Source organism: Podarcis melisellensis (genome assembly GCF_964234715.1).
Source record: "Podarcis melisellensis genome assembly, chromosome: 5".
In the NCBI taxonomy this organism is placed as follows: Eukaryota; Metazoa; Chordata; class Lepidosauria; order Squamata; family Lacertidae; genus Podarcis; species Podarcis melisellensis.
In genome coordinates this window covers 28,130,913-28,157,299 of record NC_138537.1, presented here as the reverse complement: position 1 = coordinate 28,157,299, position 26,387 = coordinate 28,130,913, and the positions used below count along the sequence as shown (strand labels likewise).

The 26,387-nt window shown below is 39.7% G+C and overlaps 1 protein-coding gene across 1 annotated transcript; it reads left to right on the top strand.

Annotated features, from left to right (window-relative positions):
* The first annotated feature begins 8 nt into the window (after positions 1 to 8).
* FBXO36 (F-box protein 36) lies at positions 9 to 26,343 on the top strand. The gene is made up of 4 exons (XM_081910613.1): positions 9 to 405; positions 15,402 to 15,510; positions 24,424 to 24,596; positions 26,122 to 26,343. Exons 1-4 carry the CDS (start codon positions 310 to 312, stop codon positions 26,311 to 26,313), a joined length of 570 nt encoding a protein of 189 aa, XP_081766739.1. The 5' UTR covers positions 9 to 309; the 3' UTR covers positions 26,314 to 26,343.
* Positions 26,344 to 26,387: the final 44 nt, after the last annotated feature.

Genomic DNA, 26,387 nt, shown 5'->3' with positions numbered 1-26,387 from the left:
TTCCTTGGCTGAAAAAGAGGTATCCCTCCGCTGGGGTCGTCACCCCCGGGGTGCGCGCAGGCGTTTATCCCCCACAGGGTCAGCGAAGCCGCTGGCGGCGGCGGCCTCCCTGTTGGCGGTTTCGCCCCGATTTAGAGACTTCCCCCCGCTTTCTTTCCCCGTACGCTCGCGGGTGGTGTAAGACCCGCCGACTTCCAGCACGGAGGAGCTTGCCCGTCTCCTTTAAGAGGGGAGGCTGGGCTTCCCGTGACCTCTCCGTGCGGCCGCCCCTTCCTGGTTGCCATAGCGATTGGCCGCTGGCGTCCTAAAATGGCGTCGCTCCTCACAGACACTTTGTTCGAGGCGCGAGGGCAGGCCCCGGCGCCCAGCAAAGACTTCTACCAGCTCCTTGTCACCAAGACGGAGGTGAGTGAATTTCCTCCCCTCTCAGGGGGTCCTCCACAGATTTATTCTCCTCCTCCTTCCTCGCTGTTGTTACGGGGTGAGCCGCGACGGCCTGACATGATAGCGAAAAAAGTAATGGAAGTTGCCTCACTTGAATTTAATGCTATTCGTTACTTCTTCCCAGGACTGAACAGGTGCATCCTAGAAAAGTGTAGGGGAAATTCTCCGCGCGCTCGACTTGCTTCTCATTCAGGAAAGGAAATGGGGTCCACTAGAATTTAAGCAAAACATTTCTCTGATAATTAAATTGCCATGCCAAACCTCCCTACTAGAACATTCATTCTCTAAATCTGCGATTTGGTAGTCCTGTCCCCTAATCCTAGATGCTGCCTTTATTTAAGGCACATTGTACCTGGTTAAATGCACACCTTTCTGTATACGTGTCCCCATTTTGAGCTTTCTCACCTACAGGGAGATTCTATAGTCCTAGACATCTCCCATGGAGGTGGGTTTTCCAACAGGAGTTATATTGGGTGAATTCTAAATAGATGAAAGTTCTTATCTCAATGTCACACATCCTGCTCCATCAATGACAGGGATGGGGAGACTGGGGCCCAAGGGCCAAATGCAGCCCTCCAGGACTCTTTTTGGCCCTCAGTGCTCTCCTCAGGCCACACACCCTCCTTGGACCACTTTGCACCATCTTTGAGTCTTTCATTTCTGCTTGGATGGAGAACAGAGAGGGATGCAATTGTGAAAAAACCTACCCTAAAAGATACAGTGACAAAATTCACATTTATTGCTTACTTTTGCCTCTGACCATGATTTTGACTGTGTGTGTGTGTGTTTCAAACATTCCTCCGTTCTTTCACCTGAAAAATATGAGGCAATTGGACTCCAATATGTTGCAGGGCTGTATACCTGGCAAATTCCCAGATTGCATTTCTGCACCAAATACCCAAAGGTACTCTGCATTCTGCAACATTTGCAAATACTTTTTCCAACATCAAATCCTAATAGTGTTACTTATTCAGTAATTCAGTAAAATGTTGTCATGATGCTATTATAGCTAACAATATTACCTTTGAAATTCAGATCCTTTCTCTTCTTGGAACTTTGCATGCACATTCCAAGCATCTTTTGCTCATTCCCAGGTGGGTTTGATCCACTGTTTTACTAGAGATTAAACCTTATTTCTCAAAGTAATATTACTCCTCCAGAGAGAGTGTTATGGCAAGTTACAGTATTTTGTTTTTAGGTTCTCAGCATTTGTGAGATAGCCGTATGCAGAAATACTATACCTGGTACTGCAAAATTATTTTTAGTGGGTGTATATGTAAATCAAAGTGGCTGTCTGTTCAGAGGGAGACAGTATCCCATATCATTGCCCTTCTTTGACCTGATAATGCTGCGACATCACTCTAGAATCCAAAGAATTGAGAATGCTGTCAGTATGCTTTTAATATAGAGGTTTACCTACTAGTTCTGTTGTTTTTTCTGTAGTATAACTGACACATCTCCTAACTGCTTTGATTCCATGGGATCCAGAATCATGAAGGTTCTGTCTCTAGTTGGGGACCTGTTCTGGCAGCTCAGAAGGGGAAATTGAGCTTTATTTTGCTTTTTTCCTTTATCCCTTAAGTTGCTTTTCTGCCATGTTGATCTCTCTGGCACAGTGACTGTTACGGCTGCATCAAAGCAACTGCTTCTGTGGAAGCATTAAGTGAGTGAAACTTTCAGTGTTAAGAAGCCATGTGATTTCCTGGAACAACTTCCTCAAAAATGAAAAGTTTCTGGAAGTATGGAAGGGGAAGCAAAGAACAACATTTTGGTTTTTCTTACTGTAAACTCCCAACAGTTTCAGAGGAGAAGAAATACGTTTCCACTCTGTGTATGTGAGACACAGTATATCCCTAAACTAATACATATACGTAATATACAGGGATTGAGATTCTCTTTTAATTACACCAAATCTGGTGCCTGCAAACAATTGCCCCCTTTCTGTTTAGGAAAGAAGTTTCCTGAGGGTGCACAGAAATGGAAGAGTACCCAGTTAACATTCCAGCTGCAAGTTATTGTCATGTAATAAAAAGATTCCAAATGTAGAATACAGTATAACTTCTTTGTTTAGATTATAAAAAGAAGTGGAAATTAGTAAGCCCAATATTCTAGTCATAAATATACAACCTAAATAACTGTAAAATAAAGGTTGTTTGGTTAGTTGTGAGGGAAATAATCTTTTAGGAGTTGCTCTCCCCCTATAACAGCAGCATGAAATAAAGAATGATGATAATCATGTTGATGATGTTGATAAATATAGCGCTATCTATGTGTATTGCACTTCGCAAAGTATGACAGAACAGATACTCGTCCCAGGAGATTTACAATCTATAAAGCAATGCAAGCAAGACAACAAAGGAAGGAAAGATTTTCATTTGAGAATTAATCTTCATGCGAGGGGGATATTCTCTGGATTTTATCTCTATAGTCAAATAATTGCCAAGCCCTGGTTGCATGTTGGCATTTCTTTTTAAAATGTATTGGAGATGGGGTGGTAAAGGGAGACTAAACTTTTTTTAAAAAAAGTTTAATAATCAGTAGTGAGTTATGAATCAAAGAGACTAGGTGGGTAAAAGATGGAAGTCTGTTAATGCAAGGAAGTTGTTCTAGATGGTAAAGTTAAAAGAGTAGGATCATTATGACAAGAAAGAGACAAAGAAATCTGGCACTTAAGCAGTGAACTCATAAGATAGGGTTGATAATAGAAATGTAACTAGTGAATATTCTGAATGTGTAAGTAATATTACATCTGTCATCAATTTGATTTGACCAGGCTGGTTAATTACTGTAATACATGAAATAATTATATAAGACAAATGCATTGATTTCTATGGAATACCTTATTTCTTTCCATAAAGGTCCAAGTTGTATTTTCCTATATATTTTAACCAGTCTATTTTTTTAGAAAACCAGTGTCAGAGCTCACCATGAACTTCTCATTTGTTCCCTTAGAATGTCAGTGGTGCCTACCTGAGAGGTGGCAGAACTGAGCTCCAGTGACCTCTGGGTGAAAAAAAAGCCCCAATTTTAACATAAAAACTTGCGTATAAGATTTCATTAAGTCCTCTTACAGAAAAAAGCACTTCATAAGTTCCACTGATAAAAACATCTAGTTTTAACAGTTTGGTTGCAAATAAGTGAATTTGCTGCTTCCTTTTATTGTTCCTTTGTCTTCCCTTTAGACTAGATTTCACTGTGGTTGTACATGGACAAGCTAGAGATAAAATGGTGGGAGGGGCATAATAGATAAATGATCTTTGAGAGATCTACAGGGCTACTTCTGAGGGAAAATTTTCATCTGGAGAAGAGATGAGCTTATACTTTGTAGCAAAATTCTGAAGTGCTCAGGAACCTGGTTAACTACAACATTAATTTTGTTCAGAACTTTTTTCTCCATTTGCAAAATAGTCATTTTTATGACAGCTCAAGCATTCAGACCTAGTTAACTGAAGTGTTTCTCAACCGCCCACTTCTTCCAACAGAAAACTATACCATTGAAGCTATTTCTTTTAATCTATCCAGACTCAAATGTCCTTGAAAAGTGCAGGCATATGAGTGATTCATGGACGCTTCCCAAAACATTCTTAAGAAAGACTCTAAATGGAGATACAACTTTGAGAATGACAGTGTAGTTTAGTATTATATCAAGAAGTGTATGAAGAGTAAGTATTTTATAAGAATGCAGACAGCTGGAAAGATTAGATTAAACCAGAAATGGGTAAGATAAAATTGCAGGAAAAGGCACTGCTGTTAATGTGGGAGGTGTGGACATGAAACCATTTCAGAGAGGATTGATGATATGACAGGAATGTAGGCATCTGTGTTTCCTCCCCCCCCCCCCCAGGATTTTTTCAGTTACAGCTGATTTTAAGTATATTAACAACACTGAAATCCACAAGTTCTATCTTCCGAACACCTAGTTTTCACAGAGTTTGCATTCATATCTATCTCCTCCATTAAATTAATCATTTCAACGGTATGTATTGTGCTTGGCCTTCTTTTCCACAGGCTGCACTAGATTTCACTGGGGCCAGCCCACTACTTGCTCAGGAGCAGGGCCGGATTTAGGTTTGATGAGGCCCTAAGCTACTGAAGGTAATGGGGCCCTTTATATGTCCAGCTGTCTTTTGTCAACAACAAATTGTCACTGTTTTTTGTGTTGAATATATGCTGTATGGTAATTTATGGACCTGATAGGTATCTAAAGCAATTTGCAAATAACAAAATATGTATTTTATCGAAGTAATTGATATAGAAATGAGCAAACAAGTTATATTTTAGGGAGCAGGCTAGCAGGCGGGGCCCATCACTTACATAATAGGAGCCTATACAACACAAAACACTATTTCTGTATGTAAGTTTGATTTTATTTGTTTTTTATCTTATATTTTGGAAATGTACATCCAGTTGTTTTTTCTTTAATTTTTTTGGGTGTCCCCAAGAGAATGGGGCCCTAAGCTATAGCTTGTTTAGCTTATATGTAAATCACTGCTCAGGAGTGATGCTTTCCCTTCTTGGAGGTTTTTTTAACAATTTTCTTGCTTCAGTAGAACTTGCTATTTAGTATATTTATATCCTGCCTTCCTTGCATCCCAGAAGTTAAAATGTGTTACATGGGATTCTTAGGTGGTTTATTATCCCAGCATTGACCTGCTTAGCTTCAACAAGGTGGCTTCATCACATGCCTTGTAATCTTGTCCTAGTAAGTGGTAATTCTATTGTGGGAAGGATAGATAAATGTAAGCATATATCAAGGCCTATGTCTTATAGACTAGGGTTTTCTACACTCCAGATGCTGTTGGACTATAACTCTCATCAACCCCAGCCAGCTTTCCCAGTGGTCAGGGATCATGGGATTTGGAGTCTCTAACATCTGGAGTTTCCCCACCCTGCTACGGATATTCACAATGATGTAGCACATTCACCCTGCTCCTTAAAAAAGAATGGGCATAAGCCCTCCAAAGTTGTGCATTTCAAAGTTTTATTTCAGTAGAATAAAAGCATGTGCATGGTTAACTGAGCACTGACGTCCACATGACAGAGGTGCTAACTTTGGAGGATTAATCCTACTATATCTTATACATAACAGGTTTACAAATAATAAAGGAATAGCTCATATTTTGGATGTGGCTGCTGTTCTTTACTGACTGGTCCAGCAGGAAACCTCATAGATAACAACATTCACAGAACTTGTGATGTGCCAAAACTCATACACTCTTCATCTTAAATACTGGATAAGCCCAGCCCTGTCTCCCAAAGTCTTAAAAACTAGATCAAAATTTCATAAGTGTTTCCCTTCCCTTCCTAAAGAAGTTTATGAGCTAGCCTCATATGACTTATGGTATTCTAATACCTTTGTGTACCCAAATATTTTAATTAAAGTCAATTGCAATAAAAAATCAAGGAAAAAAACAAAAATGGGGGCGGGCAATACAAGAAGAATGAAAAAACATTGTCAGTTCACATTAACAATACATTTATACATCATCAATACATCCATCTTAGTTTACACGTAGAGATCAATATAGGCCTTCCAAGTGTCAGCTATTTAATTTAGTGAAGTTGGTGTTTATAGAAAGTATACTTCTATAGTTTCTCTAGATTGAAGATGGTATTTGGTCCTTTTTTTATTCAGCCATCCAGAAAGCTACTAGGTAAACAATTTTTAAAATTGCCCATGCTTGGGTATTCATAGAAAATAAGACTTGCCAATCTTTCAGATGTGTTAACAGATATGCCTCATAGTACAGAGTACAGTTTAAAATTAATAATCTATGTGGCCATCTGCTGCTATTCAGGTTCTTCAGAATGTTTAATTGTACAGGAAGAGAGAGATTAAATCAGGCATCCCCAAACTTGGCCCTCCAGCTGTTTTGGGACTACAACTCCCATCATCCCTAGCTAACAGGTCCAGTGGCCAGGGATGATGGGAATTGTAGTCCCAAAACAGCTGGAGGGCCAAGTTTGGGGTTCCTGCATTAAATTATAATAAAGTTACTATGCTAATGTTCTTTACTGTTATGATTAATGCTCATCAAAGTATTTTTAACCCTTTATGTCATGTTACCAATTCTCAGCTTTCAGTAAAGATTTTAGTAGAAGACTGCTGAGAGTTCCAGACTTTTAGTACCTGCTTTAACCAACCTCCACCTCAGGGCAACCTAAGGATTCTGGATGCTGAATATAAATTATTTTTCTTCAGATTGTGTGCCAAATCAGCCTATCCCAGCCTGTGGTTTTGCCACACCTATCACTGTTTTCCTTTAGCAAAGCTGCTCTGAATTCTCTGCTAATATGCATGTACTAGGACATACTGTTCAGGATTACATATGCAGCTTTAATGACAGACAGATTTACCCAATAGTTCCATTAGGAAACACAGGAATGGCACATTATTTTTCTGTGCAGTCACAGGTAAGAAGTGCTTTCAGATTTGTTCACTCATGCACATACATGCATACCTTTCCCCCCAAAATAACTTCTGGGATCCTGGCTGACTCTCTTCCACTGAACCCTTTCCCCTCACTAGGGAAGCTGTATGCCATGAACTGGCAAGATGACAGCGAGAAGGGAGAGGTGAAAGAGGATCCCTGTGAGGAGTGTAGCCAGGACACACTGGGGCATGCAGGGGATGGGGAAGGAAGTACTCACAGGGTAACAGAGGATGGTGAAGGAATGAGGATCAGTGCCCAGGAACCACAGCAGCAAGACCCATCACCAGAGCCGGGGGATGGGCCTGTCTCCATGAACATGGTGGGCACTGAGAGGTAGAGAGCAATGGAAGGGGGACTCAAGAAGGCTGAGGCAGGCAAGGGCCCACAGCCCAGCTCCCTAGCTAACCAGGTAGGGCTCGCTAGCTCTGGGAGGAGGTATGTGATTCCTCAGCTGGAGTAGGCTTGGTACGGGTGAGGGTCATATGCCTCATCAAGCCCAGATGCTGCAATCAGCATGCAAAGTTCCAGAGGGCAACAGAGCTGAAGTGCTGTGTCTGCTCAACTGGTTGGTTTGGGCAGAGTCTTTCAGAAGCTTATGCACAGACTGGGCCATGCAAACTGAGGCTACCTGGGGGAGTCACTTCGTCGCTTCTTGAAGGCTTCCAAGTGGCAGAGGGAAGGGCATGCTTGGTATGTATATATTGCTTGCTGTTTAGAAATAAAATCATCTTACTCGCTTGTGTTTTGTATTGCTTCTGAATCTCTTTTAAAAGAACCACCTTGCATTTGGCAAGACACCTGGGCAGTGGCATAGCTTGGGTTGTCAGCACCCGGGGCAAGGCAAGTAATTTGCGTTCCCTAACCTGTGGATTTGCGCCCCTTAACCCTAACCCCCAGATGTTGCGCCCTGTGCGGCCGGCCCCCCCCTGCACCCCCCACGCCATGCCACTGCACCTGGGACCACTCCTTCCTGAAGCATTAATCACCTTCCTGGCCCATTCAACTGCCCCCTTTCTAGCAAATTTTATAAGCCATGAGGTGCAAGGGTACACAAGTGGTTGCACAAACCTAGCCAAATACCTTGTCCATATCCTCAGGCCGCAGCAACTGAAACTCATCCAAGACAAGAAAGCACTTTTCTTCAGCAGGATCATCAGCTGAGCCCAAATCCTAGAGGATGGAAGTAGCTTTATCCTCAAAATGCTTAGCAAGCATGTCACAGCAAATTCACCTTCCTAGGGCCAGTAGGCAATAATAATCCTTTATGTAGTTCATATAGTTCCACTCAGTGCTTTTTTTCTTAAAAAATGTTTAGGGGTACTCTCATTTTTCTACTCATATTGAAATGCGGCCCCTCGATGAGGCCAGACACAGATTCACAAAACGTTTTGGGGTATGCATAACCCTGTGTACCCCAAGAAAAAATGCACTGGTTCCACTAGTGTGGTAGCAATATATCTGCTCCCTAGCATAATTAATGTAAAGGTTTGTTTTGACCAAGTTTCCAACATATCCAATATTTTAATATTTTGTGTGTGTATGCTAATTTAAAATTTGTCAGACAAATGAGTCAAGGTTCATGAATTGCAATCTGTTCTGTAGTTAGCTCCTTTGTGCTCATTTTTCTTGTGCTTAGTGAGTCACCTAACAAATGAACAACTAATTTAAACAGACTGTATATTAACAGATTTCACATATATGGGGTATTGTATGTCTGATTTAACCAAATGTTTGTATCATTTCCTTTATATATGGGGTTATAGAACTAATAATTAACTCAGTGTGCTGATAATGGTGAATGGTTTGTTTTATAACATAACTGATTCCCCTTTAATAGTGAATTGTAACTAAACTGGTATATTTCCAATTATTTAGAATAATAGAATTGTAGAATTGGAAGGGACCCTAAGGATCATACAGACCACCACACCAGAAGGAAAGAAAGACAGAAAGTGAAACTCAAGCTCCTTCTGGCTTGTTATTATATGACCTTGAGAGAAAGAGATAACAGAACCAGTTTAAACCAGCTGTTCAGCTTCTCTGAAGGAATAACCCAAACATCAGGAACCTTTTGCTTGTTTCCAGGAGGATAGAAGCTTACTTGTCAGCTAGAAATTTCTAGCTTCCACCAGCTTGTATCACACAGAGAAGCCTCTAGAACCTTGTCGAATAAATTAGAATAGGAAAGATCTCTACACTTTAAACCAGTATTTTCTTTACTAAAAATGCAAACTTGACAAACTCTGGCACCTTATTCCAAAGTATGATTCTGTCTACACTGCTACTTATTCTTTGAACTTAATGGACACTGCTAACAAGTTTTGCTAAAGTAATGTAGGATGGTACCAGTAGCAGCAAATGACCATAGATAAACATTTTTGGAAAAAAACAGGCATAGACAAAGCTTCCTTCTCTGTAGATGTATCTAATCAACCTACACTAATAATACTGGGGGAACATCACAATTCTGTAGGAAGCTGCCCCATACTATTCTAAGCATCTTGTTTCAGGTTGATACAAAGTACTTTTGTTTTTATTGTAATTATTTGTAAGTTTTATAAACACATAAAATTTTAATTCTCTTAATGTTTAATTGTTTATAATTATTATTTTTCTTATGTTTTAAGCGATTGTTTTTATCTGTAAGCCACCTTGAGTCCCATGAGGGGAAAATGTGGGATATAAATAGATACTAATAATACTTTACAATTTCCCTTCTTTCTCAGTTTTCTAGGGCATGGTTATCTAAGTGACTTCTGTTGTTCCTCAGGACAAGGCAACAGTAGTAGTTGTTGGGCCATCTTGTGGGTGGGCAGGGAGACTGAGAACAGCTGAGAAGGCATCATTGCCTCTGCTGCATATGAATTAGCATATTAAACAGTGCAACAATTCCTGTCCGCTTCTTGTGTATATACAGCAGTTGTTTGTTTATTGCAATATTTACACACACATAGTTGTTTTTTTCAAAAGTGTAGTGTATTTATTTTTATTTATTTCATAAAATGTATATACTGCTTGATTGCAGAAAAAACCTCAAAGCAGTGTTAAGACTCAGTTTTATTTTGCAAATTGTCACAGTTCTCTGAGGACCACTTTTGTTCTGTATTCTCCATACTCTCTGGTGCACATTTTCATGAGAGTGAAGCACAGTATTACAAAATCATTTTTGCACTAAAAGTTGTATGTGTTAACAAGCAGTGTGTTTATCCTTTACTTTGGAATGGGGATCAGAACAAAAATGTGATGGAAAATTGTAGCAAACTGCTCTAAAAATGTGTGATGTGATGTTGATGTCAATGGCATTAGCCAATAGTAGCCCCAAACAGCTGTTTGCATATATACTGAATGTTTCTTTCTAAGAAGAGGAACAGGGGCTTTCCAGCTTCACCTTGAGGCAAGGTGAAAATCTGAAAAACCAGTTTAACCAAAGCATACAGTGGGACAAAAGAATGTACATTTGTATTGCAAATAACAATGGCAGCATAAAACCACCCCATCATTTTGATGGAAATGCTGTCTGCCTTCATCCCAAGATCATTAGAATCTTTATTGGAGACTTTAGTCCAGATAGCCCTGCTCCCAAAGACTGGGTGAGGGGCAATTGGAAATATGGCCTTTTCTGCTGTGATGTCTTATTTATGGAATACTTGAAAGAGGGATGCTTTTGGATTAGTCCCCTTATATCTAGATGGCAAGTTGAAACAGTTTTGCTTTTACTGCTATGTTGTTGCTTTTTTTATTCAGCCTGTGATATTTGCTTTTATTGTAATTATTTCTTCTTTCCTTGTAAGTAATTGTGAGGCCCATTAAGATGCAAAAAAGAATGTAAATTAGTTGTATCTTGATTTGTTATGAGAAACCCCTTCATATAAGATACATGGAAATTCTTTCAAAATTTTAAATGGCATTATTTCTAACAACAATCTGAGCATAGTATCCAAAAAAGTATTGTAGGAATACATACGGTACTTTCCCTTATTATTCTGTTAATCTGCTCTTAATATTAGTTTTCTTGCAAATCAAAATGATGTGGCTCATTTCAATATCTCAGTTTCTAAACAGCCTGTTATTTTTCTGCTAATGAGTTAGTAACTGTATAAAAAGATTATTGCATGTTCTTGATTTCAGTTTTTGGTATAATTGCTTCATTTATCATGTGCTCCTTAGACAGTTCCTTGTAACTAATTAAATGCAAACATTTGACCATATGACATGCCAACTTCTGGTGTTAACTGATGGCGTTCTACTGTAGTTAAATATGCAAATAAATTATTTTTAACATGTCAGTCAAGCTTTTTCGTATTCTATCTGCACTGAAATAACACTTTTTAAGAAACTTTTCAGATTGCTTGTCAAAGCCTGAATGTTACACAGTGCAATCCAATGCATGCTTACTGAGAAGTAAGTCGTTAGCATCCTTACAAGTACAATCTTAATTGCCCTAATAAAATCAGTCCTAGCTATAGGATGTACATAATTCTCACAATCCGAAGGCCATACAACCACTCTTGGAAGGATCATTCTGCTTACGTTGTCTACCAGCGTGACTTCTAGATCCAAAAAGAGTAATAGTCACTAGAACAAGAAATAATAAGGGTCAGACTAAAAAATGTATTTGTCCTAAAAAGTGTGTGCTTTCCATGTTCAGGATTGAACAGCTATAGATAACAAATACATTTCCATTTTCCATTTTGGTTTCCCATTCCCTTGGAGATTTCCCCCAATGTAAGGAAGAACAAAACAAAACAAAGAACACTACAAATGATATGCCCCTGGGTAAGCTCCAAACACCTATTGTGGCTCCTTGAGGGAAGACAGATTGTTGCTTTGAATAAAGATGGAAGCCGTTCCACACTTTAATGGTGATTTCATTTTCTGAACAATTGTTTTTCCTCATAGACCTGAAATGTGAGCCATCTCTTCGATTACTCACATTAAACTGTAATTGGATCGTGTTTCTCAAGAATACACATTGTCTCACAGAAAGTCACTGAGAAGACATAAAACTAGGTAGATTTTAAAAGATTAATTCCGAAGAAAAAGCTGAATGCTGGAGATTCAGATATTATAAAACAGATATGTTGCATATATAGTGGAGTTATCCGAGCATACAGAAATTTTGGGCATGGATATTAACAAAGACTAAAGATGTAATGAATGGGGAAGTACTATTATAGCCTGTTAGAGGGGGTTGCATGGAAGGAAAACGTTCAGAAGAAGAAATGGAATTAATTTATTTTTTATTGACAGCAGCAAAGGTTTTGTGGCGTTCGGTATTTGAAGAGAAATGAAGTACCTGGAATAATGGATAGGGAAATAAAGTGCTGGATATTGATTAAATCTGTGAAACTAATTTACTGGTTTAAAAAAAACAACACTAGGGAGGGATGAAAACAGTGCCAAATGAATTGTTCTGAGATTTAAAAAAATATATATGGTAAGGAAAATCCTGTTTAAGAGAAGATACTGATTTGATAGCACTAGGAGTTAACTTTTAAGAAGGACCAAAAGAAAAGAAAACCATATAGAGATTTACGGAAAAACTATTAGAAAAAATGCTATTTTGATTATTTCATCTGCAAAAAAAGGTTGTGTTATGGTTAATATTTTTCTTTGATTACATTTGTAAGTTTTGATATTAATAATAATGTTAATAAAATTCAGCAAAAATCAAAACAATGCATTTAATTTTTATGTGAGTGGAATGCTCTGGCCATATTTTGTATGACGTGTTTCAAACTGATATTCTGCTTTTGTGCCTGCATGTTCAGCATTCCTCAGACCAGACCAGCAAGGCCAGTAGCTGTTGCTGGCACCTGCCAACAACCTGATCAATTTTTTAAAAATGTTTTTTTATTAAAGACTTTCTTGATTTACAAAGGTATGTGCAATGTCGCTCTCTCGTATTTCCCCCCCCCACGTAACACTTTTTTTTTTTTTTACAAATCGGTTTCATTTGCTGAGACATTAGGAAAAACAACCTGATCAATTTAACCCCTTATTCATTCTCAGTTAGAAATTGTCTATTCTTCCTGACAGCTGTGTACACTGATAGTAATCCCAACTGTGGGAGGTGGCAGGTTTCCCAGCCTATGAGTCATAAAGATGTGTCCCTGCAACTCCTGTTTCTATCAGGAACCTGTGCTGTCACTTTCCAACATCAGACTCTACTTCCACATATCAAGGAAAACCTGAGCAGAAGTGGAGAATGCATGGTATTGAAACACAATACAGCTGCCTACCATATGATGCTGTGGTCTAAACCACAGAGCCTAGGGCTTGCCAATCAGAAGGTCGGCGGTTCGAATCCCCGCAACGGGGTGAGCTCCCATTGTTTGGTCCCAGCTCCTGCCCACCTAGCAGTTCGAAAGCACGTCAAAGTGCAAGTAGATAAATAGGTACCGCCCCGGCGGGAAGGTAAACAGCGTTTCCGTGTGCTGCTCTGGTTTTGCCCTGGAAGCTGTCTGTGGACAAATGCCAGCTTCCTCGGCCAGTAAAGTGAGATGAGCCCCACAACCCCAGAGTCGTTCGCGACTGGACCTAGCGGTCAGGGGTACCTTTACCTTTACCTTTACCTTTACCATCACCATCTGGCAAGCAAGACTGCTACCACTGATGTGGCTAGAGGTGCTGATGTTTCCTTTACCACCACATTCTACCAACCAACCAAGGGCCTGGGTACCAGGACACATGACAACATGCCACTGCTTGACCGCTAGACCCTGAACTATAGTCCCCATGTGGCATTACACAGACCTATGCCAAAATATTACAAGCCAATTTAGTAATCCCGAAGGGAGGGGATCTTTTTCAGTAAGTCCCATAATAAGCATCTAATTAGTCATCTCTGTCCACCACCTGAGAGTAACAATTTACAAATCTTATCAAGTGGACACTGGCGTGTAAAAGCATATGGTGAGCCGTAAAGTTGTTGGCTCTTAAGGTACCACCAGACCCCTCTGTATTTTTCATTATGGATATTGCGAAGGAAATAAACAATGCCCTTTGGGGTTTATTCCTAGCTTATCCTTCAGGAAAATTAATTGATGCATAAGTGCTGGTATCCCAGGAACTAATTTTGTTGCATTAATGAGTGAGCCATTCCGTCCCAAAATGTACAATTTAACTGCAAAAGTAAACATGCCAGTGTTTACATATTGTGGGAGGTATGAAAGTTACTATTATAGGTTTGTCTCTGCAGTGAAAGTTCCTTTGATAATAACAATAGAAAGAGAAAGAAAAATACTGTAAATACATGTTCATCCTCTAGTAAATTGATTTACATTCTCTTAAAAGGCTTTTGTGGTTCTAATTTTTAACAAAGAGGTGAATATGTGGGTGAAGGACAAGCAATCTTCTATTTCTCCATCATGATCCTTTTCATAAATTAGCTTACGGCTACATTTCTAGAATTTCTGGCCCTCCATGTAGCTGAGGGATAGAAAGCTTGATAACCTTTTTCCATAATAAGGATGTTCTAAATATGGGGACACTACCACAATTTTTGGCATTGGAACTGATGGTGTCCTGTTTTGAGGATGCTTTCCCCTAGATTACTCAGTGTGCACAAACTTCATTTTTAGCAATAGGTGAAGATATATTTAGTACCCTCGGTTTGTAATAATTTTTTCCTGATTCTTTCTGATTCTGGTGTTTTGCTGCTGTCTTCTTTTTTTACTTTTATTGTCACTGGAGTAAATTTCGATTTCTTTCTTCTTTTTTGTTCATTTTTTTAGTTGTTTGCTAGAAGTTCCAGTTCAAGCAAACTTTTCTAGGCAGACATTATACTACAAATAGAAAAATTATAGTAGAAAACATAAAATATATCCAAGAAAACAGCAATGAGATCTGCAACAGCAGATGGCAGAGCAGCATAAAAATCACCACAGAAGATTAATGTTAAAATGCCTGAGAAAATATTTGGATGCATTTGGTTCACCTGGAACCAAAATAAGTGTTAGATTAGCCTCTCTCTCACTAAAATGGTAATTTACCTCATTGCCGTTCACTATAACTGGCAGCTGACAGACCAGGAAGAGGCACCTGAAGATGATTTCAGCACACAGGTAGGCTCATATGCAGAAAAGTGATTTGTCAAGTACCCTTGTCTTAAATGGTGAAGAGCTTCAAGGTAAACACAAGCAATTTGAATTAGGTTCTGAAACATACTGGGAGCCAATACAGGCATTTTAGCACTGGCATGATGTGTCCCCAATACTTTGTTCCCATTAGTGCATTAGACAGCTGTGAGCATGTTTACTGCAATTTCTGAACCATTTTCAAAGGCAACCTTGTGGCATTAAAATGATCTCGTCTAGAAGTTAGCAGAGCGTTGATGACTTGAGGCTATGATCTCCAGCGAGATTCATAGTTGGTGCAAGCTTTTTTTGCCACAGAGGCCACTTACTTATTTATTATAATACCATTATACACTGTGATTTCACACACAAAATCAAAGCGGCTGTACAACATTAATAACCAAAATAAACACCAGCTAAGACTTCTCAAAATTCTCCTTTATAGGTAATTTTCAGGTGGTGGAAAATTTCTCTTCGGAGTGAATTTCGTGAAGCAAGACCTGGAGAACTTAGAGAAACTCATGAAGACTTCCTGGATGACCCTTCTCTCCAAAGTAAGATACTAAAAGTATAGCTTTAGTCTGATGGATGTTCCAATCCATCATCTGTATTCATGTTTGCAGGAGACCTAGATTAATAACATATTTAAAGGTGATCTGTGACGGCAACATTTCAGATGATGGAAACTGCACTAGTTTCCTGATAAAAGATAACAACAGTGCTATTGATTTGGCTTTCTTATATCAAGAATTGGGGGGGGGGGTACTTTTGAGGATTTGAGAAGAAATACTAATTTGGGGATGGAATCGATACCATCTTTTAACTTCATATGGAGTGGTTTTGAACCACATACTGGTTTTGGTGGAAACCCAATGAAAAATTGCCCTCAACTTGTGCAGGTGCATATCCCTATTTTTTAAAAAAGTTCCGTTTTCCCTTGGGCATCCCTTCTAACCCTACAGTTCTATGATTCCTGCAGAGTACAATGTTCAGTTGGGTATATATGTGATGAGACATTCTTTTAGGTATTACTATTCATTTCATTTCTGGACCAGTTTATATTTTAAAGAAAAAATCTCAAAGTGGTTTACAACACCTTTCTTTCTTTCTTTCTTTCTTTCACACTGGATTCAGTCAGGATATGACTAAGTTCAGACAGACTTTCTCCTCAAGCTCTGAAGAATTAAGCACACAAACTAAGGAAGCTTGCATGCTGCCATTTATACCATACAACTCACAGAGTTTATTGATTTAATTACATCCATCCACTGTAGTTAGTATCTTTAAAATACTGAACATGACGCTGTGAACAATAAAACATCATAATAATAATAAAAAATAGAAGATATTTGGTCACTTCAACATCCTCCCCTGATCTATCAGGAATTTTTATGCAAGTTCTACTTAAATTAAGAAAACGAAGCATATCAGAAAAAAGCCATAATTGTGCTTCAACAAAGCTTGTGTAACATGTTAATTTTCCCTATTCAATCAAAACGAAGACTTTCCCCCCTTAAGGCAGCATCTTAATCCCAAGAAATATTAAATATTTGTCTTCCTATGAGTGTAGGGTGCAATTCTCCAAAATCTTCCAGTCCGGCACAGTCCTTACTCCTCAACACGGCATGGCAATAAGGATTTGATGAGTTGTGCTCCATCCAGTACTGGAAACAGCCAGAAACTGGTCAAACAAGGTTTCTATGCTTGACAGAGACATCTTTTTCTTCCATCATAACTTTCCATTGCCTTTTCTTGCATATAAGCCCAGGCAGGAACATAATCCAATGCAACTGAGAAACAGAATCAGGATGCATCGCCCGTATCCATAGCTACCACAACAGGGAGCCCAATCAGGAGTGATAAAAACACTAAGAAGAGCTGGGAAGCATTCCCTGTCGCACCCATGCTGCCCATCATCCGATGATCCTGAACCAAAGGCTTAGTGGGGTAACAGCCTGTGTATTTAGGGTATTTCCTGGAGTGGTTGGTGCTGGGATCTTGGGAAACTGACAGTCATCTTCGACAACACCTACTTCCTGGAATCTGCCATTAGAAAGAGAAAGAGCATGTGATTGGTTTGTGCCCCTCGGAACCGCCGGCGACTACAGCTCCCCGTTTGACATATCAAAAACACCAAATAAAACAATCCAGAATAAAACATTACTAAGGAAAGTCAAATATAAAGTATACAATCAAAGCAACATAATTAGCAGGAAACAAAAATATTATCTTAAACATTTCAAAAGAAGACAGTACTAAAAGAAGTCAAATATAAAATGCACATTTAAAACTGCATAATTAGCAAGAAAATAGCATATTATCATAAGCATAGAACAAACCTGCAGTTGCTGCCACCAATGGTGGACGGCAGTTCATGGTGGACGGCGGTTGTGGAATCTCAGGCTCAATGACCTCTGCCTGCACTAAGAGACAGCCAAGATGATATCTGCTCTCTTCAACAGCCTCAGCTTTTGTAGCTGGAGTCAGTGAGGGCCCCACCCTCTCAGACCAGGTAGAAAAAGGCTTGCAAGGCAAGGAGCAGGTCTTCCAGGACTCACAGCCAAGATGGTCTCCTGGTCCCAAGCTAAATAGGGTTTGCAATCCAATACCAACACCTTGAATGGGCAGCCAGTACAATTCTGCCAATAGTAGCATACCATGATGGCAATATTCTGCCCCAGTGAGCAGATGAGCTGCCACATTCTACACTAGTAGCTTTCAGGTTAAGCTCACATAGAGCAGTTTGCTGTCATCCAATCCGGTTGTTACAAGTGTGTGGATGGCAGTGATCAAGCTATCCCCACCCAGAAACAGCCATTGATTACCTTACCAGCTGCAGCTGGTAAAAAGCAACCCTAGCAACTGATGTCACCCAGACCTCTAGTGACAGAGATAGATCCACAAGCCTGTTCTTTCATATGCAAAGGAGGGTGGGGCAGCCAACTAAAAACCACACAAGACAAGTTGTCGTTTGAACATATGTGAGCCAAATCCTGACTTGTTCAGCAAATGATGGCTTAGTGTTACTTAGGAACCAGACCAGTTTGTATACTGCATTTGAACATTATGTGTGTTCAAGTTAGCACTATACTTTTGGTTTAGGAAAGTGAGTTTAGTGTTGTTTTTAATTTTACATTTTTAACCCTCAGTGTTAAAATTACTGATAAAACCGGTAGTCGCTACTAAGGCAGTTAACTGTGTATTGCAACCCAGCATTATATTCAAAATCATATCAGATTTATCCTTCCACTGTAATGAATAATTTTGGAATAGTTCTACCATATGTATGGTGAGTCTGCACATAGAACTTCATCTGTTTTTACACTAAGGTCATCAGACAGTGACCTACGAATACCACCTCCAACAGAAGCGAGGCTTATATCTACAAGGGAGAGGGTAGTTACAGACTGCCCTCCCTGGGGAGATATACCTGCCATCAACTTGTATATTCTTTCAGTACCAGGAAAACAATTATTATTTCAGTCATTTTAAAACATTTTTATTAACTTTAAATTGTTTCGCTATTAATTGCGCTTTATTCCTGCCATTTGCTTTTCATTTTTGTAAACTGCGTTGCAGTCATTGGTTAAGGAGAACATATAAATGTTTTAGATAACTAAATATCTGACAGCTATTCAAGTAATTGGGATAAATAGATCATTATGGACCAACCTTTGGGGCATTTGTGCCATACAGAATATTTTTTCGGGTAGCACCTATAGGACTAGAGACTGTGCTTTGCATGCAAAAGATTCCCGGTTTAAATCCTGGCATCTTCAGCTGAAAGGATCAGGTAGCAGGGCTAAAACAGGCTTCTTATGTGAGCCCTTGGCTTTCTGCTGCTGATTGGAATAGACAGTGCTGTGTTGAAGACAGTCTGGTTCAGTGTAAGGCAGCCTCATAATCCACTCCCCTGTGTCCTGTGCTTTAGGGTAGTTTTGCTTGATGTGTATTAAGTTATGAGCAGGCAACAGAAACTCACTGGTGGGGGAGGAAGGAGTATTTTAGAGCCTAATGGGGTAAGACCCCACTCCCAAAGCAATCAGTTTTCAGGCTCTCTGGAAGTATTGGTTGCCAATTGAGGAAGCTAAAGGCATTAGAGCAGTCCAAGGCAGGCACAGGTCACTAGCCAGAAGTAGGAAGTGTAGGCCAGGGGAGGTTCCAAAGGCAGCAATGATGCAAGCGGCCTCATCCTGTACAGCAAGGCAGGAGTTTGGGTTCTGGAAGGCAGCAGAAGAGAGCAGGGACTTGGTTTGGTTTCAGGAATCTGTAGCACAACTATCCTGTGACAAATCAGGCCTTAGCTTGAAAATATATATCTTGCAACCGCAAATAATTAGACATGTTTTTTTCTGTGTTGCCTCCTCGCAGTAATGAACTCCAGGCAGAAAATCTAACAGAAATTCAGTCCGGACAAAGTTTAGGGAGAAATGATCATAGTCGGCATGATCATTCCACACAGCTTGACAGAGAGGCTTCTGTGGGGATCTATCTGGAGTCAACTGCCAAAAGATTTCTGCAGCAGAACTGAGACATATATGATGAGTTTAGAAAATGGATTGGGATATGGATATACAGTGGTACCTCGGGTTACATAAGCTTCAGGTTACAGTGGTGCCCCGCAAGACGAACGCCTCGCAAGACGAAAAACCCGCTAGACGAAAGGGTTTTCCATTTTGGAGGCGCTTCGCAAAACGAATTTCCCTATGGGGTTGCTTCGCAAGACGAAAAAAATCTTGCTTTCCCCCCCCCCGGTTTTTTTTCGCTTTTTTCGCCCTTTTCTTAAGCCGCTAAGCCGCTTATCAGCTGTTCCGCTGATAAGCCGCTTGACAGCTGTAGCGCTAATCCGCTAAGCTGTCAATGGGCTTGCTTCGCAAGACGAAAAAACCGCTAGACGAAGAGAATCGCGGAACGAATTCTTTTCATCTAGCGAGGCACCACTGTACATACGCTTCAGGTTACAGACTCCGCTAACCCAGAAATAGTACTTCAGGTTAAGAACTTTGCTTCAGGATGAGAACAGAAATTGTGTTCCGGCGGCGCAGCAGCAGCAGGAGGCCCCATTAGCTAAAGTGGTACTTCAGGTTAAGAACAGTTTCAGGTTAAGAACGGACCTCCGGAACAAATTAAGTACTTAACCCGAGGTACCACTGTATAGCCAGCAGGAGTAGTAGTCCAGGAAATAGACTAGACTGGAAAGAGCAGAAGGCACAAGGCAACAGGGAGTAGTGAGGTCGGAAGGTTTTTCTGGAGCCAGTCTGACAGGAGGCTTCTTCAGAAAATACCATTCCTTGCAAGCAGTGCCTTAGGGAGCAATCGTATGCTCAAGAAGCTGGCATAAATCAATCTGGTATAAATTTACACCAGAACCAAACTCCTTTCAGGAGCAAGACTACGGCCAGGTGATCCAGCCATAGCCCGTCAGAAGGAAAATAAGATTACAGTATAGAGTTTGACTTAAACTACCCTTTTTGTCAAGTCACATGACTGAGCTGACAGTTAGGATCCAGCTTAAGCCCCCACCCCTTCTTGGGAACTTACACTAGCCTTGGCTCAGCTGGCTGAGCCCCAGCTGATCCAGGATGGGCAAGTTATACTGGCATATTTTTGGCTGAACTCAACTGTGGTGGGAAGCTCCCAGCTCAGCCAGAAATTCACTTCATCCCATCAGATCCTGCCATGGAATTACCTCTTTGTCCATGTTGTACAGTTGACAGAAGGCCACGGCCATGAATTAAGGTTCTGAATAAAAAAATTAACCAGCCCTGCTTTTTTCTATTTCTTTTGTATATTTATGTCTAAATATCTTTGGAAACTGAGAAGGGAATTTATGGATTTGTGAACAAGGTTATGACAGGGTTAATAAATGGAGCTGGAGATAGTATTTACATGAGCTGTTGATAGATGAAGATTTTATTCCAACTCTGTGGCACAAAGTACTGAATATACAACATTCCATAACCATTTAGCTAATTTTATCTCTAGTTTTTAAAGTTATTAATTAACATTTGACTTGCTTCTCAGTAGTTGGTATACATGATATAGTTTTTATGTGTCTTATAATGCAAGAAGACGTTCCCAAATGCGCTGTTGTAAAATGTTTGTTCCTGAAGGAAAGATAAAATAAAATAAATTAATTTTGTCAGTAAAACATTAAGCCAGTCATTATCCTACGTAGGTACTTCCAGCTGTTAGTAGAAAGCTTATGATACAAACCATTTTAAATAATCAGGAACTGATAATGGTTTTTAAATGCTCATAATAGCATTTAAACATCACACAGAGAGAAGCAACCAAGTTCAGCAGCAGTCATGCACTTGCCAATTTATGCCTGGTTTCAGGGCATTGTCATGCTATTTAATTTGATTTTGCATTTGATAATCTGCCTACAAGCCTTGGGAAATTCGTGATTCTCTACACGTCAGCATTCTAGTAACATTTAGGCAGCTGTGTGTTTTGTTTGTAGTTTTAATTTGATATACTGGTGTGTTTTCAGTAAGTTGGTGCAAAATATATTTTAAAAGGGGTGTATCCTTCTTCCTAAGCAGAAGGAGTCCTTCCATCAGAAGAAGGGAACCTTTAAATTCAATACTTTTAAAAAAAAGAAAGAAACACAGCAGCCTGGCAAATTGCTGTTAATCCAGGTATCTTATGATGGCAGCTTTAAGATAGCAAACAGATGATTTAACTATTTATAATAAAGATAACCTTAGAAAGAATGATCATATGAACAAATTTTGTACCATAGAGTACATAAGAAAGATATGCTACTGGTGTATTAAACTCTGTGAGTTGCACTGTATCCTTGAATCCCAAACTGGGCTGGATCTCTGAATGGATATTATCTTAGCTGGATTCAACCCATGGGCTTTTCCATCCAATAGGAGGCTTTTGGCTCCATAGGAGGCTTTTTTTCAAAAAATAATTGCTGCACTGAGGAGGGAGGAGCTTAATGGTGTGACAGTGAGGGTGTGGGTGAATTGTGGGTATATGTGTGTACATGTGTGTACTAGACAGCATCTTAAAAAGCAGAGACATCACCTTGCCAACAAAGGTCCGTATAGTTAAAGCTATGGTTTTCCCTGTAGTGATGTATGGAAGTGAGAGCTGGACCATAAAGAAGGCTGATCGCCGAAGAATTGATGCTTTTGAATTATGGTGCTGGAGGAGACTCTTGAGAGTCCCATGGACTGCAAGAAGATCAAACCTATCCATTCTTAAGGAAATCAACCCTGAGTGCTCACTGGAAGGACAGATCGTGAAGCTGAGGCTCCAGTACTTTGGCCACCTCATGAGAAGAGAAGACTCCCTGGAAAAGACCCTGATGTTGAGAAAGCTTGAGGGCACAAGGAGAAGGGGACGACAGAGGACGAGATGGTTGGACAGTGTTCTCGAAGCTACCAGCATGATTTTGACCAAACTGTGGGAGGCAGTGGAAGACAGGAGTGCCTGGCGTGCTCTGGTCCATGGGGTCACGAAGAGTCGGACACGACTAAACGACTAAACAACAACAACAAGTGTGTACATGTGAATTTGTGTGCATGGGTTGGACCCATCCATGAGGCAGGCTGAGGCAGCCACCTTGGGTGGTGGAATGCCAAGAGGATGCACCCTCAAAGGCCCACCATGCTGCCTCTGCCAACAGCAGAGAAGTGCCAGTGGCAGCAGCGGCAGCTTCCGGTGAGATCTCACACACTCTGTGAGTTCTCTGCAAGATCTCATGAGATCTCACCACAACCTGCTGCTGCTACTTTGCAGGTGCTGCCGCACAACCCAGTTAAAGGAGACTTCATTACGGCAGCAGCTTCCTGATTCACCTCTAGCAGTGAAACAGGGTGCACCAACCATGGTTTATGGTACCTGTGTACCAGTGCTGGCAATGAGAAAATCAGCCTTCAGTCTAAAAAAGATTCCCTGTTTCTGTGTATTATATTGTATAATAATAATGCCCCCCCTTGCTGGCAAGGACAGTACAAAACAGGAAAAGGTGGGTGGGTAAGAGAGAAAGAGGGACGCTGCACCCATTTTTTATTTTTGTCCTTCCCAGTATGGACTTTGATTCTGTCTACCACTGGCTCTGCCCCCAGTTCTTGTGGCATGCTGCTCCCAATAGATTACCCAAAGAAGGGTGGCTCTCAGCCAAAAAAGGGTCCCTCACCTTTGATCTAATTGATCACTAGCTCTTGACAAAGACAACCAGATACCCCTGCAAAGTCCACTGTATGTTGATACTTAGAGTTTATATCTTTTTATCATGATTATCGAAAAATCTGATTAACTGAGCGTGATATTTCATGGCTAATAGCTGTTTGTAGTATTTGTCTAGCTGTTTTTACAGTTGTCTATGCAGGTAGCTGTCCTGTGACAGCTTTTTTTTTGAGAGTCTTGAATTTGTTGCCAGTAATTGCACTGGTAACTCTGACTTGAGAACAGAGGTCAGCAACTAAAGATTTCGTTTATTAGTTAGTGCCAACAAATGAAATTCAGAGCCCTTCCATCTCTTTGTCCTTGTTGCCATCTCTTATTGAGGGGAAATATCGCTGTATCAAAAAAGCAAGCAAGCTATCATTTTTGCACAATTGTAGCTGTACACAGTAGCAAGTATAATTTGGTTCCAGTTTATTAGATTCCAGGACACAATGGAAAACTTGCCTTTCACGTACAAAAATGAACATAGATTGTCTATGTGAGATAATGTTTGTGAAGCACTTGGAGACTATACAGTGGAATAAAAATGCCAAGTAGTATTTTAATTGTTTTATTACATATTACAGTAATAATTCTTATACATTATAGGTTTACAGTGCCATCTAGTTACCCAAAACTGGTGTTGAATATGAATACAGTTGCATACTCATCTGGTAACCACTTGCAATAATCTGTTCTGTAATACAGCCAGTCAGGATTTCAATGCACTTGCCCTGAAATACAGTCTTTCACTCTCGGAATTTACAGGAAGCATATTTCCAGTCTAAGGAGGAAGACCAGAATGTGTGGTTAATGGATATTAAACTGTCTTATCCATTCTTTTCAACTATAAAATTGATGCCAGGTTGAGTTGTGCAGCTTCACTTATTAGCAAACTTGAACTGTGAGATTTAAGTGAATAAAATACACTAATATGTGTATTTTCATTCTCATGTAAGTTCAGCAGCTCAAATCATTCCAGTAGCCTACCATGCAATGATGATTTGAAGGGTTGCGCCAACTGAAACATTCCCATTTGGTGTTTACTATTAATCTCAGATAGTAGTTTAATTCAGTTTTTCAAGGTTGGAACTAACAACTTCAAATGTATTCTTTCCATACTGAAAATTGGTGGGTTTTATGATGTGTGGTTTAATACATACTTCCTAACCTTTATGGTTTCTAGCATGGTAAAACATATTATATTTAGCATTACATTTAGAAGAATGGCTGATCATTTGGAACATAGTATAAATCTTGGTTTTTGTTTTTTAACACAGTTCAAATAGCCATCGTGTTTGGAGGACATACTCTGGATCATATCTTCAACATGTGCCGGGGGAATTACGATTTCCTAGTGCGACTTCCTGATCCATTGCTTTTGTACATCATGTCCTATTTGGATCTTGAAGATATTGCCAGACTTTCTCAAGTATCTCACAGATTTGAAACGGTAAAAAAGAAGAAAAAGCAATATTTGAAATGTGTTCAATTGCAGTTTAGTTTCAACAAAGACGAGTGCCTTCAGTTAGTGTCTGTCTAATGATTGTCCAGTCATGATGAATTACCAAAAAGTACCAAGGAGTGTTAGTTATTGCATGAGCATGCAAAGAAACATTTTGAGGGACTGGGGATATAGATTCTCTGGGCTCCTAGGGTGAAAATGCTAACTCATGATGTGGTCAACTGAGTTCATCCAGGAAAGTGCATTGCTATACAGTATTCTTTATCTTAATACAGTTAGGTAGCCGTATTGGTCTGACTCAGTCGAAATGAATTAAAAAGTTAAAAAATTGTCCAGTAGAACCTTAGAGACCAACTAAGTTTGTTCTGGGTATAAGCTTTTGTGTGCATGCACACTTCTTCAGATACATGCACACGAAAGCTTAAACCCAGAACAAACTTAGTTGGTATTTAAGGTGCTGCTGGACAATTTTTATTTTTTTTATTTCGACTTTATCTTAATATTTAAGCTTGACCCTTTTCTAGACACCCGTTCCTGCACCCTTCCTGCATTAGACCTCTGTGCCTTAAACATCCATCTCTTGAAGACAAACTTCATTGTATCTCTAGCTATCCTAAGATTTTGTTATCCTGCTAGATGAGATGTAATACATAATCAGAAATTTATTGCCTCCCTCAGTTATTTTTCACAGCACGTGACAATTTCATGAAAACGACTGCACTCTGGTTTTAAATGCTCGCACATGACCGACTTAAACAAAACACCACCAGAGGGAGCTAATGCCTAATGCAAAAGAGAAATTCAAGCAAGGGCATAGTTTTCTTGTATCGTTTGGCAGCCATATAATCTTTCAGCAGATTAATTATCTGATGTATGCATGTTTAAATATGAAAACATTGGGCAGCCCCAAGTATCTGGGATTCTATATTTCATTCTGCAATCTGAAAGCATTACAGCAGATTTGTGGTGCGGGACATGATGGCAGAGTAGTTCTTTCTGTAGATTATTTTAATATATCATTTCATTTACAAAGTGCAATTCCAATCCGTAATTTGGTTAAATGAAAAAGTGAGATTTGCTTTGTAATTCTGTAAATGCCTACTCTGAAGTCAGGAAGTGGCAAATGCTAGCACTGAAGCATAGACAAAGGTGATTCAATCTATCTGTGGTGGCAGCACAGCAAAGAAAAGAAAAAATGCATTGAGTAACGTAGCAGAATATTCCCATGCAATAATTATGTGTTTTAAAATGCAAGGGCATTGTAGCTTGAAAGAATCTGTAGATGGTTCAATCCAAAGTAGGAAATACTATATACTGTAATTAACAACACTATAGAAAGTTAAGGTAATGCAATATCCAGGCATTCATTTCTTTGGAAAAGCTCCCATTATTACTGTAAATCAAACAGCCAGCAATAATTCAAAAATTTGTTCTCCTTCAAATAACTCTATTTTTTAAAATGACACTTGGCTAATGTTTAAGGCTAATACCCTTTTGTTTCTTTTGCAAATAGTTATGCAACTCTGATAAACTATGGGAAATGATTGTACAAAATTTATCGGGCAGAATTACCTCAGAAATGAGATCCCTGGCACACGAGGTGGGCTGGAAGCAGTTCTTCTTCACTAACAAGATTCAACTGCAGCTCCAACTCAGAAGAAGGCGGCAGATGAAAACTGAATCATCAGATAGCCTGTCAGATTAAAGGAGTGCTTTTCCTAGCTGGCGGTAACAACTCTAATGTGTGTATTTGTTCCATAAATGTCTTGCTTTGTTTTC

What these genes read in the sequence shown, in the direction of transcription:
- FBXO36 (XM_081910613.1), top strand. Translation starts at nt 310, where the DNA reads ATGGCGTCGCTCCTCACAGACACTTTGTTCGAGGCGCGAGGGCAGGCC. An exon ending in TCCTTGTCACCAAGACGGAG is followed by an intron (nt 406 to 15,401) that starts GTGAGTGAATTT and finishes TCTCCTTTATAG; the next exon opens with GTAATTTTCAGGTGGTGGAA. An exon ending in GGATGACCCTTCTCTCCAAA is followed by an intron (nt 15,511 to 24,423) that starts GTAAGATACTAA and finishes TTTTTAACACAG; the next exon opens with TTCAAATAGCCATCGTGTTT.